The 16082-nt window shown below is 34.4% G+C and overlaps 1 protein-coding gene across 1 annotated transcript in view; it reads right to left on the bottom strand.

The window, feature by feature from the left end:
- Positions 1–6456: 6456 nt before the first annotated feature.
- LOC145259815 (cleavage and polyadenylation specificity factor subunit 1-like) overlaps positions 6457–16082 on the bottom strand; it is a 130234-nt gene continuing 120608 nt past the window's right edge. The window contains exons 38-39 of the mRNA XM_080117616.1: positions 12936–13074; positions 6457–7974 (exon numbers count right to left, since the gene is read on the bottom strand). Coding sequence (XP_079973742.1) covers positions 7927–7974; positions 12936–13074 — 187 coding nt within the window. The 3' untranslated portion in view covers positions 6457–7926. The remainder of the gene's footprint in view (positions 7975–12935; positions 13075–16082) is intronic.

Genomic DNA, 16082 nt, shown 5'->3' with positions numbered 1-16082 from the left:
TAGCTCGTTTCATTCTACTTCAATCAAAATTCTCAGAAATTGGGATGGGGGTGGGGCTGGGGCTTCCTGGAGGCTAACACATGATCTCTGTATGAGATCCATAGATATGCAATTGTTCTATTCAAGTTTTCCTTTACCATTCAAACACAAAGTTGGCCACTTAAATATGTTAAAGTATATCTTTCTTGTGGTCTCTTGGCCTTAGTGGATTCCAGAACAAGAATTCATCTAGTTTGGTGGAGTGTCCAGCTTTGTGTTGTTACTTGAGGTAGCATCACTTTGTAAAAGTCAGTGTAGGTCGGCCATGTGTTTTACTTTACTTCAAAGTTCACAGAAATGAAGGGGCCCCTCCCTAGGATAAACATTTGATTTCTATATGAGATCTAGATATTCAAATATTCAAGCAAATTTCTCATTAACATCTCAAACACCGAGTTAGTAAAGAAGATGGGAACATAATTTTCCTCTCCCCAGTTGACCATCAGTATGTGTTTTCTGTTCTGGCCATCCCTTTAAGTGCAATTGTTTGAATATCTCTTGCACTTGGTTCACCGGGTTTATTTGTCAGGTAGTTTTTGAACAGTAGCAGTTCAAAAGTACTTTTCTGTAAAAATGATCACGCACATATTTCAGAAGCATGTGACCTGTCCCTTTTGTTTTAATTTTATGATTTTGTTTTTCCTGAGTATGCAGCAGCCTACTGGATGCCAGACAATCACCCACAATTTCAGTCACTCCAACACTGTCCACGTGAGTAAACAAATAGGTAAATAGAAATAAAATAAAAGTATAGAAAATTCTCAACTAATAGTCACACATACAACGATGCTTGAAAAAAACATAATAATAATAATGGTTATGTTAATACTAAAACTAAGAAATAAGAGTAGCAACAGAAGGAAAATTAGAAGCTGAAAAATTACTCGGTATACTCCCCCTTTGAACCTACTGGTTTAATCCAAAATTGGACATACATCTTTTAATCTATTAAATTAGCACTTCTCGATAAATAATCCTCCACATAGAACACTAAACAAAAACACTGTGAAACTTAATTACAGTTGTACTAATAATCGAAAAACTATAAACTAGCAATACACAAAATAGCAACAACAGTATAGAGTGTAACTGTAGAAATAAAATGAATGCCCACTACAGGGAAAATGTTTAAGAAAAAGTGTACTTTACTTGGGGACTGTGTTCCTAGAAAATAATCCTAATCTAGAAAAATATTACATAGACAGTACATATACTGAATTTAAAAATAGATATAGAAACCATAAAAATTCATTTAGTAACTCAGATAGTGGTGGGGACACCTCATTATCCAAGGATATGTTATCTTTTAAAGAAAATAATGTAATACACGTATCGAGATGAAGGATCCTAAAGAAAGCTGCAATCTCAAAATTTTCAATGTCTCAACGAGAAATTAGCTATAATTAGATTATTTCGACAAAAAGGTGAAATAAGTATTAACTATAAACATTTGACTACATTCTGGAAAAATTTTATTCTAAAGTTATTTTCTGACAGCAAGTTTCATTTGGTGTTCTGATGAGACATGGAAATGTTGAAATGATCATTGATCTATGTAGACTCCTTATTGATTATGTAGACTCCTCACAATGTTTATATATGATGTACTCTCTCGTCGATTTCGACATATGAGCTTCCGCCACAACAACTAAGTTGCACGGAAATCCACACAGATGATTTGTTTATAGTGGTGAAGGCTGGTGAAGGCTTTGTGCAGAACCAACCACACTTTTTGGTATTACTGCTAACCTTTGTCGGTGCAAATGACTGCCATAGGACAGAGTATACAGTAGACCGCAGATTTTTAAATCAGAGTTATCTTCTCCAAGATGCATGTCTTAACGAAGACTGGAGGTGCATCTCTCTCCATGAATTAATGCGCCCCCAGATACCAACCTGAAAATTTCTATGACTACGCATTACATACAGCACCTAGCCTTCCTAAATGGTTACCCATCTGGTACTGGCCAGGCTCAACGTTGCTTAACTTTATTGATCTGGTGAGAATCAGTGTGTCAACGTGATTGTGCCATGTATATGCAACGGATGTTCCAAAAGTAATGCCTCCTATTTATTATTTTGCTCCAATGGATTACTTTTGAAAATGAGAACTTTTGGGGCTATCAGAAAAATCTGTGCCTATTTTCTGATGCCAAAAACGATTCTTTTCTCTTATTTGATTTTGTTTAAAGCAAAATCTTCCACTGCTGGTAATAATAAAATAAGTATTGATTTTTAAGTTAATTTTAAAACTAAAATCTACAGATCACCCTCCCCCCCTCACAAATGTGTTTTTATGATCAAGGAAATATGTGCACATTTAGTGTGTTTTTACAATAATTGCGAATATATAACAACTCTGTTGTTAAATATTTAAAGATTTATACAGAATTGAAATCAATAATTGTATTGGAATCAGGGGAAAATATTGGAATCGTTTCATCACTAGTCTTATATCTGTTTTATATGCTTGTATGTGTTAGATATCTTTAAGAAATTGTCTTCCAAGCTAATCTATCTCTGGTCAGGTCTTTATTCAGTATGAAGCATCAACCCTGTGTTTCTTTCAAAGTTGGCAGATAGTTACACAGACTATACCTTGCAATGAAAATGGTCTATTCACATGTTTCAGTCAACTTTCTTCAGGTTCAGTTTTTTCAAACTTGAGTCATCCATAATATAAATCTCACCTGTCTGTTTAAATGAATATGTTTGCATGTTTGCCTAAAACTTTCAACAGAGGCAACGGATTTTCATGAGATAGGTATCATTTTGAAGCTCGACCCTTCGGACGACAAATATCAAAAAATTGGCTAAAACCATTATTTCTTTCACCCTCAACTGGGAAGGGTGGCTTTTTTCGACGATATTTTAAAAAATCATTCTCTCTTTTCAATTGACTAGTCTTAATGTAAACCTACATCACTTCCAGTTTGGTGATGGATACAACAGCAAAGACGTCACTTTTTTTTCCATATTTCTTTCCTCCTTCACGGTACGGGTTCGAGCCTGCCTGCCTACTACCACTTTTTTTTTTTTTTTTGCTCAACACACACCTCCAAACACCTGGGCAACATCGGGCACCCAAGCTAGTTTGGACATAAGAGAACAAAAAAATTATTACAAGCGAAAATAAAAAAGAAAAACAAAATTTTAATTTTTTTTTTCATATGTATTTTTTTTTTTTTGGTTATTTACATGATTTCATGTAATTGTTCTTTTATACAACAGTGGCACAGTTAAAAATTGCATATTTTCTTCTTTTTTTTAAGCATAAACGATGATAGTTTATTTTTCCCTTTAAACTTCCAGCCAATAATTACTTTAATCTAAAGACTAATACGTCACTTTTTATAAAGTGACGTATTAGCCTTATTATTCACAAAGTAAACAGATGTCAGCCATTTTAATATGTTATTAACTAGCTGTAACTACCCTGGCATTTCCCAGAATGCAATGAAATCATTTTAGTTTTTTACGTTTTATTTATTTGCACACTTTAAACATATACAGATAACTAAAATAAAAGATTTAGATTTTTTGGTTGTAATTGAAAAAAAGCCGATCCCCATAATGCTATGGTTTTTAATATGCGGTGATCATTGGTTGATTGTTTTTTTTGTTTTATGGCATATCAACTCTTTTCAGGTTATTTAATGCCGAATCCAGTAATTTTGAAGAAAAAATTTTTAATAGAATATATATATTTTTTTTTAAATCAGTTTCTATTTAACCCATAGTTGGGACCCTAACAGGTACTACCACTCCAGGTCAAAGTGGACCTGGGAGCAATGGTAATTAAAGGGTGGCTCCACACTCCCCAAAGCCCGCCAGCTGGGGCCTGACCATCGGATATAGTTTATGGTCATATCCAGGATTGGTGATCATTGGAGACTTGGCATAAGGACAGCCAGTCAGCACCTGTTGAATGGAACATAAACAATAAGTCTGGATAAACAAACATATTACCAATTTATTTATTTACGGACTTTCATCCTCATCTTTTTTTAGTTGTTGTTTCACAACGTTCCGGCCAACTATTCCTCTGGCCTTCGGCAGGTGGTAACAATAATACTCATCCCAATAATGAATTCCAATTAAATAATATTTATTACCAATTGTCTGGGCTGGAATAAATTTTTTTTAAAATAAACTGTAGAAAAATACATTATATTACCAATAACATGGTACAACAATAAGAAATAAAAATTGGCTGGTCAGAATAAAAATTTAATATGTCAGCTTAAACGCTATTAAGGTCCAACTTTAAAAATCTCACAAGATAATTTTATAGATTATTTCATTGAAATTCCTTATTAAGATGAGTATTATTTATTAATTTACTAGAAGTTCAGCCCGGCTTTGCTCGGGCCCTATGTACTGTTCATAACTTTATATGCGTATATATATATATATATATATATATATATATTAAAAAGTGTGCATATGTACAGTAATGCCTTTCTATACAATAGACTTCCTTATCTACTGTAGAGAAAAATTAGTAAAGACTGCAGAGGTAAAAAGTTTTTAAACTTTGACCGAAATTCTGACCCCTTAATATTTATTGCTTTCAGTTTAAATCAAATTAAAATGTTTGACCCATGTCCAGGTAACCTACATCTAAAATTTCAAGTGTTTAGACCCAAAATTGGCAAAGGAGTTTGGTAGAGTCTGCAATGGTTAACTATTTCAACCTTGACCTCTTGGCAGCGAAACTTTCGCCCAAAAACTAATTTAAAAGCTTGCTGCATGTCACAGTACACTTTATGTAAAATTTCAAATGTTTAGATCCAAAATTGGCTGAATAGTTTGCTAGAGACCGCAAAAGTCAAATCTTTTGAACTTTGACCCCCTTGGCAGCCAAAAACGAATTAAAAAGCTTGCCCTATCTCTGAATACCCTTTATGTAAAATTTTAAATGTTTAGACCAGAAATTGTCTGAGTAAATTGGTAGACACCGCAGAGGTCAATTTTTTTTTTAACTTTGACCCCTATTATGACCCCTTCACATTTATTGTTTTGGGCTCAAATCAAGTTATTAAGTTAGATCCATGTCCAAGGAACCTATATCTAAAATTTCAAGTGTTTAGACCCAAAATTGGCGGAGAAGTTCTCAAAGGTCAAATCATTGAACTTTAACCCCTTAACAGCCAAATTTCTGACCAGAAACGGATTACAAAGATTTTCCCAAATCTCAGTATCCTGCATATCAAATTTCGAGTCTGTAGACTGAAAATTGACAGAGTTATTGTGTAGGGAAATGTACACAGACAGACACGCACACAGACATTTTCACTTTTCTAGATATAGATTTATTGCTGACTATTATCCTCATCTTTCTTAATTGTTTTTTCACGACGTTTCGGTCAACTATTCCTCAGGTAGTAACCACGATGGGATAGGAACACCGAATCTCCTAACTGCATTCTCAGCAATTACTGCCATCCATAGTTGTTGTCGTCTCACCACGTTTTGGCCAAGTAAACCTCTGGCCGGCTTTGGGTAGGATTGAAACCACTATCTTCAGACAATTCTCACCTGGAACCATAGAGATCCACATCTATATCCACTATGCCATGGGGCCCCGAAGGGCGATCAAGGTTAGATTTTTTGGTCTTATAAATCCACGTTTATTCATTATCTGATCTTCCATGGTCGGGTCCGTACCAAATGGTATATATATTATTTAATTGGAATTGATTATTGAGATGAAGTGGTAACCACGATGGGATAGAAACTCTGAATCTCCTAACTGCATTCTAAGCAATTACTGCCATCCATATTTGTTGTCGTCTCGCCACGTTACTTGGCCAAGTAACGTGGCGAGACGACAACAAATATGGATGTCAGTAATTGCTGAGGATGCAGTTAGGAGATTCAGAGTTTCTATCCCATCGTGGTTACCACCTGATGAAGGCCAGAGGAATAGTTGTCCGGAACGTCGTGAAACAACAACTAAGAAAGATGAGGATAATAATTCGCAAATAAATTAATAATTGTATAGGTTAGATTTAAAAAAAAAAAAAAATTTATCGACAGGGTTTATTTTGTGATGCTTCAAAATTCGAAAATGATTTTGAAATCTGTTGATTATTTGTTTCGTACACTTGATTTAGTTTGAATTACTAGAAGTTCTTGGATGTTATTCTGGTGCTTCTGCATTTACCCACCCACGATTTCCACAAAGTTGGCTCGGGCTCGGGCAGCAGCTGCCGGAAATAATCGGAAAAGGTCGACTAAGTGTTCCTTAATTTCCTATATAAAAATACAATATTCGCTGACTATTTAAACCTAATTAGTTACTTTATTCAACTTTGGTACTTCTGTCTTTACTGACCCGCAATTTCCACAAAATTGGCTGGAAAATAACTGAAAAAAGGGCAGCAGAGCATTCCTCAGATTTTAACAAACATGTTTTTTTGTTTTTTTTAGCTAGTACGAATCTATGAAGGCTACTTTTTTTTTATAAATTTGAAGAAATCAAAAAAATTAATTCTAATCGCACGGATTAGTGTTAGATACATGTTTGTAATTTTATTTATAGTATTTCCATGTTTTTCCTGTTTAGCATTATCATTTTCTTGTAACGGTTTAACGTTTTGTAATCGGATGCTTCTGGTTATTCCCGTCAGCAACCGAGCACATTTGATAAACTTTGTGGAAACCCTGGGTTGGTAAATGCAAAAGTTATTCTCACATTTTCATCCAACCTTCACGTGCATCTTGTCATGAAATTTCACATGGAACTTTTTATTTAATCCACTTCCTTGCAGGGATATGTGAATGTCCTCCTACATACAGTGCTCGATATTCTCAAATGATTACCTATCTAGTACTGGCCAGGCTCAACATTAACTCTGGTAATCTATGAGAACTGGTGTATCAACGTGATTATGCCGTACTAAACCCTGTGCACAGATCATATCAATATACAAATCTTATCAAATACTTTATCCGATAGTGCCCTCATAATTCCATTCTTTTTAAAAAATAAGGTACTTGTACAGTTTAATGAAGATATTAAAAAATGAAATTATTGAAAAAAGTTTAAATTCTACGTATCTGTTATGGAATGAAGTTCTCCGAAAAAAAATTTCACTTAATTTTATCGAATAGTTTTTGTTTTACAGCGAAAAAACAATTTGTTATGATACCGAGCAAAAGGTTCGATTTTTAGGAAAGAAAGATAGTATTAAAGATGGGGAGGGAGTGTCGGCATTTTAACTGGAGTTATCTCCCATAGCGTTTCTAAACTCCAAACAAAAATTAAGAAAAAATCCAAGATGACTGCCTTCAACGTGCTGTCATAAAAACGTGTTTTTCCGCTGTAAAAAAAAAAAAAAAAACTACTCGATCAAATCAAGTGAAAGAACAGATACGTACAATATAACCTTTTTTCGATATTTTCATTTTTTAAGGTCTTGATTAAACTTTACAAGTACCAAAAATAATTTCTGTCTAGAATAGAATTAAAGTTTAAAGGGGAAAGTCAAGCATTGTAGTTAATTTGTGCATTTAAACCAAAAGAAAACCATTGATTTTATGATGTGCCTCTGTCATATAAAAGAACGGACCCCCCCCTCCTTCACCTTCTTTCCAATTCAGGAAACGGTTGGATGATTCAGTCTGACTTGAAAAACAGAAAGATAATGGAGATAGAAAAAAGGGAAATGGTGGGGAGGTGGTGCTAAATAAAGAGGAGGAAGGGGAGGGGCTCTAGTTTGTTGTTGAAAGATATGTTGATGGAAAAGGGGGTCAGAGTGGGAGGAGAGTGATTATCAAAAAGTTTGTAGTTTTCAACATATGTAACAGTTGTTGTCATTCAGAACCTTGTAAATGAGATGAAATTCTTTGGAATTTTTTTTTTTTTTCTCTCTAATATTCTCAAAAATGTCCACTAAGTCGATCAATTTCCATCAAATCGTCAATGATCTGAAAAATAAAAACATTTGATTAATATTTAAGATGACCAAAACAGAAGATGATAAAGGAAAACACATGGCAATTATTTTGTGTAAAGAACTGTACTTTATGAAACTCACTATGAAAAGAATCCATATTTCTGGATCAATACGCATTTGCTTATGTCATTTAAAATCCATTATTAAGAATTAATAATCAGCAGCTTGTATCTTTTCACTGAAAAACCATTTTAATTAGTTGTGTAAAAGAAAATCTTTTTAATACTTTTTTTTTTTACATGGTGGTCACCACTTATCAAGGCCCGGAAGCCACTCAGGGATAAGGGTTATTGCAAGTACATTACGTTAGTGTGGAGATTTGATGAAGTGTTTACTTAAGGGGGACGTTCATTAGGAACTTGTTAACGTTGGGCTTGAACACATCCAAGTTGTAGTCAGGTGGGAAGCAGGCAGACGGAACAGAGTTCCACAGGCGTGCAATTCTAAGAAAGAAGCTTTGTTCATGGAATCTACGTTTTGATTTAGGCACAGATAAAGAGTGGGGAAAACTTTTGACAGTAGATTCAGCTAGACGGGTGTTTTTCGTGAAAGATTGGCGAGGGGGGACAAGAGATTGGAGTTCAGACGAGCACCTGCCATGGAAATAACGATAAAACAAGGATAGGCTCGCAACGTCTCTTCTGTGGGAGAGAGGTTGCAGGGTAGAGAAAAGGGCATCCCCCACTAAGCCACGAAGTCTATTTTGTACTCTGTCAAGGCAGGATAGGCTGTTTTTAGCAGCTCCATACTACTATGATGCACAAGTAATTTCAAGAAATAAGTATAATTAAAGCCTAATTGCTTATCATAAACTGCTGACGTCATTATTGCAAAAATGTCTTTATTTTATCAAATCAATCAGATCAAATTTATTGGCAAAAAAATAGCGAGTTGCAATAAGTAAGATGATAAAAGATGTGTTCACCAATATATTATCTGAATGTTTTGTGCAAGAGCTTTAATCCTGGATTTTAGTAAAGCTATAGTTTTTAACGCCATTGAGGAACGCTAAACATTACCTAACAATCAAAAACAAACCCAATGCACTTCTGCTCCAAGCCCTTAACCTCTTATTAGCAAATCTGTTTTCATTTGTTTTTTTTTTTATTTTTATAATTTTTCCATATATAAATAATGAAATAAAAATTGCAGTTCCTTTATATGAATTCAGAACCACACTAATAGTGCACCTCTATAATCAAAGTGAAATATACTTATCCCAGTAAAATCAAATCAAATTTATTAAGAAAATGTGCAACAGGTCACGTAAAAATACGTTACAAAATGTGAGCACTGGGGTAGGGTCACCCTGTTGTGTAGTGGAGTACATGACGGGAACAAGACATATAATGGAAGGATGAGGAGACATTTATATAAAGCATATATATATATATATATATATATATATATATATATATACATACACGATGACAATTACTTGTTGAGTTCATTATTTGTAAAAGGGATATACATGTGACAGATATAGTAACAGTTCCTTTTAACATGAAGAGGGGAATTCATTATTTACAAGACGAATCACAAAGACACATTACCTTGCGGTTGAAATGATGACAAACGAAGACAAAGGCTTACTTATTACATGATGATATTAATTATTCCAGTTAGAATGATCAGGGATTTGATTGCCTTGCAGAATTACATTGTCTTGCCTCTCTTTCTGGTTCGCTTCTAAAAGGGGTTTAGCTAACTCACGCTTCCGACTAACTGTCAACTTCACTTTTTTTTTTTTTTTTTACATAGAGGTCACCACTTATCCCGGAAGCTACTAAGGGATGGGGGTTATTGCATGTACAGTAATCAATGGGATAGTATCGTAGTAATCGTTAGTGTTGGAGATTTGATAAAGTGTCTTACTTAAGAGGGCGGTTCATCAGGAATTTGTTTATGTTGGATTTGAAGACATTCAAGTTGTAGTCAGGTGGGAAACAGGCAGACGGAAGAGAGTTCCACAGGCATGCACTTCTAAAAAAGAACTCCCCTCGAACTTCTCTCTGATTGACTAACTTAACTGAAGATATTGTTATCTATCTTTCTTTGTGACATCAGAAATGTGCTTAACCATGTGATTGTCTCCTCACGTGGATTTATATACACATCTCCAATACATTTTTGACAACACAAAGGCATTCTTAAGTTTAATTTCCATTGTCCTAACTCTGACCCAACTAGTTGTATCGTTATTTCGAACACAATGGACACTGCTCCACATTCCTATAATCGTATCTAAATTGCAATATGTATTCTTTTCAACTCTTGAATACTGGGTTCGATTCCTGCCTTTTCCTTTAAAAAATATCATTTTCAATCTTACTTACTTGGTTTTTCTAATTACCAGAATCTGTCCACTTCCATACACAACAACCCTGTAATTGCCTTGTTTAAAACCTCTTCTAGAATCATGGCTTAATATTAGTTCCATAAAAAATCATAAAAAACTATTCATTTTCCTCAAGGTAATCGGCTAGTCAACTGGTTTTTCACTGTTGTAACAGATTTTAAATAGGAGACTGAAGTTATTAAATCCTCCCCTTCTAGTCATAAGTTTTTTTTTTGTTTTGTTTTTTTTTCAAAGGAGTCTCCACTTATCAAGGCCTGGAGGCCACTCGAGGATAAGGGTTAATGGGTATACATTAGTCAATGGGATTATAACGTAGTAATCATGAGTAGTGGAAATGTTGTAAATTGGATTACTTAGGGGGACAGTTCATCAAGAATTTGTTTATGTTGGACTTGAAGACAATCAAATTGTAGTCAGCTGGAAAGCAAGCAAACGGAAAAGGGTTCCACAGGCGTGCAGTTCTAAGAAAGAATGGAATCTACGTTTAGGTTTAGGCACAGATAAAGAGTATGGAAAATTATTAATAGTGGTTTTGGCTACACGAGTGTTTTTTGTGAAAGTTTGGAGGACTATAGATTGAAGCTCAGACGAATACTTGTCATGGAAATAATGATAAAGCAGAGACAGGCTTGCAACGTCTTTTCTGTGGGAAAAAAGTTGCAGAAAAGAGAAAAGGGCATCCCTATCTAGGCTACAAAGTCTATTTTGAACTCTGTTAAGGCAGGATAAGTTGCCTCTAGCAGCTCCTGCCCTGATGTGGCAACAGTACTCCATCATTAGCTGTACCTGGCTTTTATATAGGTAGAGAATTGCATCAGAAGTGAGATATCTACTGGAGCGGTAGAAGGATCCTACCATTTTTCCAGCGGCCTTGGCAACAGATTTGATGTATGCGTTTTATTTCAGATCAGGAGTAAAGGTCAAGTCCAGAAGCTTGTCAAAACATGGAGTCCCCTCAAGACAAGAGCCGTTCATTTCAATTGATGCCAGATGAGGAGTTCATTATATACAGGTTGTTTTAGAATATAATCTAAATAAAAAAAAAACATTAGTTTTCATTGTCATCGTCTGTGATAATGTAGACTATGCCACCCTCATAACTGGAACCACATCCGCTAGTGGAGATTAGTTAGGAAGTAAATGACAATATGAAACAACAGATACATTGCACTATACAGACCAAAGATGCCACAACAGTCGTTTGTTAACTTTCCAGGTGATCAGATAGCAATGGAGAACGTAAACTAAGCAACAAACATATGCAACAAGTTCAGGTATGGCTAAAATTGACACTTTTGTTCTTATTAAAAAAATTGATGCCTTGGGTTTTTATAAAACTTTCTGAAAAGTTCTAACTAACTGATTTCTATATAATTTTGTTTTTCTATACTTTAGCGATAACTCTTGGGTGTGCCCTAGGGGCTCTTTTAGGGCTAATAAAAACACTCCATTTTTGGGACTATTTTACCATATTTGTCCAACATTTTCTGTGTATGCCTATTTAGCAGTTTTGCATGGTGTTGAACTCAAATTTAAATATGTTAAGGTCTTGAGGAGTTTTGGGGCTAAATGGGGAGGGGAGCTGAACTTAGACATTTTTTTATGCCTTGTTCACTGTGGCTGACGGGGGACTATACATGTTTCACTTGTTTTTTAAATTTTTCAGGTTAAAATATACTGAGAAATACATGCTTTGAATATGTAAACATAAGTAAAGTTAAACAACATGGTCCAAAAATAGACAGCCATTTTGGATAACTAGTTATTCTTTATCTAATGTTTATATATTTAAAGTGTGAATTTCTCAACACAAAATGTGTATTTCTCAATAGATTTTAACTCAAAAAGAAATTCTTTTTAATGACTACTAAGAATTATTTTTTTGCAATGAACTCACACCATGATCTGGTGATGTTGACTTTTAGTGTGGCATAAAGAATGTGGTCACTGGACCCCAAAAGAAATAGCGTTTAGGTCTTTATCCAACAACACACACGCACGTTCAACAGTCACTTGTATAAAATATGTTTGTTGTTTTTATTTTATTTTAAAAGCTTCATGTATGCTCGGTGACCACCAAGTTTATAATCAACATGGTCACAATAATAAGACTAGGACACACACATTTTAAGTGAAGGACCAGTTCAAGGATGCAGGCAAAGTTATACACATCCTCTAAAAGATATCGGATTATTATTTATCTTCTATCGTGTTTGGGATGATGGAATGAAGAATTAATATTCATTCTGGGTTCGTTGGTTGTTTTACGGCATATCAACCCTTTTCAGGTTATTTAATGCCGAATCCAAAGATTCTGAAGAAAAAATTTTTTAATAGAATATATTTGTTGTTTTCACGTCGGTTTCTATTTAACCCATAGTTGGGACCCTAACAGGTACTACCACTCCAGGTCAGAGTAGAACTGGGAGCAATGGCAATTTAGGGGTGCCTCCACACTCCCCAAAGCCCGCAAGCGGGGGCCTCACCACTGGATATAGTTTAAGGTCGTATCCAGGACCATTTCATTCTGGGAAACAGCGATAATGGTTAGGACAGAGAAGCAAAAAACTTACCTGATCAACTGTAATGCCGATTCTTCGCGCAACTTCACTTTTCTCAATAACACTCAGATTCGTGTACTTCCACAATAATTCACCGTCGAGAATATTTCGGCTCGGATTAAAGAGCTCGGGAATGGTCGTCTTGACAGCTCTGAAATATTTTTTTAAAAATAAACAGAAAATCAAAAAATTCAGAAAATACAAAATGAATATAACAAGATTTTCATGTTTCACAATTTCTTTTAAACGAAACCAATTTGCCAACATTTCGTCCCATGACAAGTATGTAAACCATAAAGATTTCTTTGTAATTTTATCTTTTTTAATCAAGTGTGATTCTAAATAAACACCGAATTATCTCCTCCAATGTGTGAAATTTATCGTAACATGATCTTCCATTTCCAAGCCATTCTAGCTTTTTAGGGCAGTTAACAAAAGAGCACAAAATATATGACACAATCACATTGACACACCGGTTCTCGCCAGATCAGCAAAGTTAAGCAACGATGAATCTGCCCATTTGGGAAGGGCAGGTACTGTATGTACTGTGCAGAGTGGTAGAAATTTCCAGTCAAGGAAGGAGAAAACAGAAAAATTAGCAGTCAAGGTAGCAGAAAACAGGGAGGGAGTTCTAAAGTTCAGCAGTCTGAGAAAAGAAACTATTAGAGTAGAAGATTTTCCTGTATCAAGGGACCTCAACAATAAAGAGGTGGGATTTTCCTGGTATCTGGGGGTGCGTTTAACTCATAGAGGGAGATACACCCCTGAATCAAGATAGAAAGCAATGAGAAATTACGGTTTTTACTTGTCTTCCCAAGATTACCATGGCTCTACAATTTGAAGAGCTGTGGTCGCCAACGCTGTTAAAACAGCAGGGCCGCTGCATGCATGCAACAAAAGAGCAATACTGAAAGTATCAATCAATGCCATCCTACTGCTGCCTCAACAACAACACGAGGTAAAGACATTTCTAATTCTGGGAAAAAAAAATTTTTTTTTTTCAATCACTATCTCTGATGAGAGATATTTTACTATCCAAAATTAATGACAAAAATAATTTTTTTAAAAATTAATGATTTTTATTAAAATCTTAAACTTGATTTCAAATACATTTTGTCTATTTATTCCAAATTTCAATTTTTCTTAAAGACGCTTCCAAGAACTTTTGACAAATTTTATTACTGACTAGTAGGAGTTGCCTGCCTTGCCTGGTTGTAAAATATACTTAAATCTATTTTAGTTCGTGCAGATTTTGTATTTATTATTGAAGAGTCAATTATCTATTGAATATTATATTGTACCTAATATATAGTAGTGATTTCAAGAGATATAAAAAATGACTTGGGTGCTATCAGCTAGAATCAAAACCAAAACATTTACCGCTCCAGCCACGTTCCCCACCATTTGAGCTATCTACAGATAGATAAGAAAGATTAAATTAAACTACTTTAAGTTATAAATGAATTTGCACATGAGCAAAAGCAAAGGAATTACGTCTTTAGTTGAAATAAACATTTTGCGATTAAACTTGTTGACATTTCTGTATGCGTTATAAACCTTGGCGTGTGATTACTTTTTCTTGCTAATTTCAGTAATAGTAGTAGTTTAGGTATTTTCATCCCATCTAAATGATAAAAACTGTCTACTTTCCTAGATCCAAGATTTAAATATAAATTTAAAAATTTTAAAAATAACATGGAAAACATCATTAAAAATTGGATTCTACTTCTACGGGGGTCGTACAGATTTCCAATGTCTATTTTCAAAGACTTTTCAAGATTTTTTTTTTTTTAATGTTTTTCAAGGCCTTCTTTTGACAAAATTCAAATTTTCAAAACAAAATTTGGAGTTTGTTTTACAATCCATAGCAATTCGAAAAAATGGTTAAAAAAAAAAAAAAAAAAAAAAAAAAGTTACTTTGCAACCTACCTGCATATTTTTATAAATGAAAGCAAAAATAGAGAGGGATATTAGAAATAACAACCCACCTCCAAAAAAAAAAAAAAAAAAAAAAAAAAAAAATATGCGAGAAAAAAAATTTCGTATAACCGAAAACTAGATAGCCCAGAAAGAAAAATGGAGTTACGTTCCTTTGTGATAATGGGGCGTAATTCTTGTATCCACAATAAAACGATGCAATTTCAAAATGTATTTTGATTTTGTTTTTAATATTTAAAAAATATTTATGGTATTTTTATGAATACTTAAACTGATTTAATGGTATTTATTTCAATTTTATTTTTAATATTTGGACAAATTGTTACTGGACATAATACAATTTAAGACATTTCTAAGAAATTTTCCATATTTTCAAGGATTTTTCAAGGTAATAATAGAAATAAGACCTTTTCAAGGTAAAAGTCCAAAATTCAAGGATTTTTCAATTCTGTGCAAACTGTTTTTCTTTAATATATATGTTACGTGTTTGCGTCTAGAGATATTCAGCAACATACACATTATTTAAATAAAAAAAAGAAAAGTGTAAGGAAAAAGCGAATGGAGTTATAAAAGAAAATAAATTTGTAAACACAAGTAAAACGAGACTATTTTGCATTAAAATGATCTAAGGGAGATAATAAAACCGCGAGGTAAAATACCAGGTTGGGAAATTGGTGCAGTCTATCCTTCTCTCGGGGGTAGAGGAGACTCTTAAGCCGTGGTAGGCTGGTTGGTTGGTTGTTTTTGTTTTACGGCATATCAACCTTTTTCAGGTTATTTAATGCCGAATCTAGTTATTTTGAGGAACGATTTTTAATGGAGTATATTTGTTTTTTTACGTCGGTTTCTATTTAACCCATAGTTGAGACCCTAACAGGTACTACCACTCGGGGTCAGAGTGGACCTGGGAGCAATGGCAGTTAAAGGGTGGCTCCACACTCCCCAAGGCCCGCAAGCTGGGGCTTCACCATCGGATATAGTTTTAGGTCATATCCAGGACCCAGTGGTAGGCACCCCGTCTAGTGATGGCGTCACAATAAAAAAAAAATACCCTTGATAGCCCTGACGAAGCATCAAGTATTCAGCTACCAACAAGATTTGAATTACACTACAAACTCGTGTAGTGAGTTCAATCTCAACTACGGCCGCGCTGGATGGATCTACTTTCTACTAATGATTATAAAGCAGAATCAGAATATACTTCTTTAAGCTATGCTGAGG

This window comes from Euprymna scolopes, chromosome 35 (assembly GCF_053919585.1).
Source record: "Euprymna scolopes isolate OS-2025 chromosome 35, ASM5391958v1, whole genome shotgun sequence".
NCBI classification, from domain to species: domain Eukaryota; kingdom Metazoa; phylum Mollusca; class Cephalopoda; order Sepiida; family Sepiolidae; genus Euprymna; species Euprymna scolopes.
The sequence above is the reverse complement of the archived record's forward strand: the minus strand, read 5'-3'. Positions and strand labels throughout refer to the sequence as shown.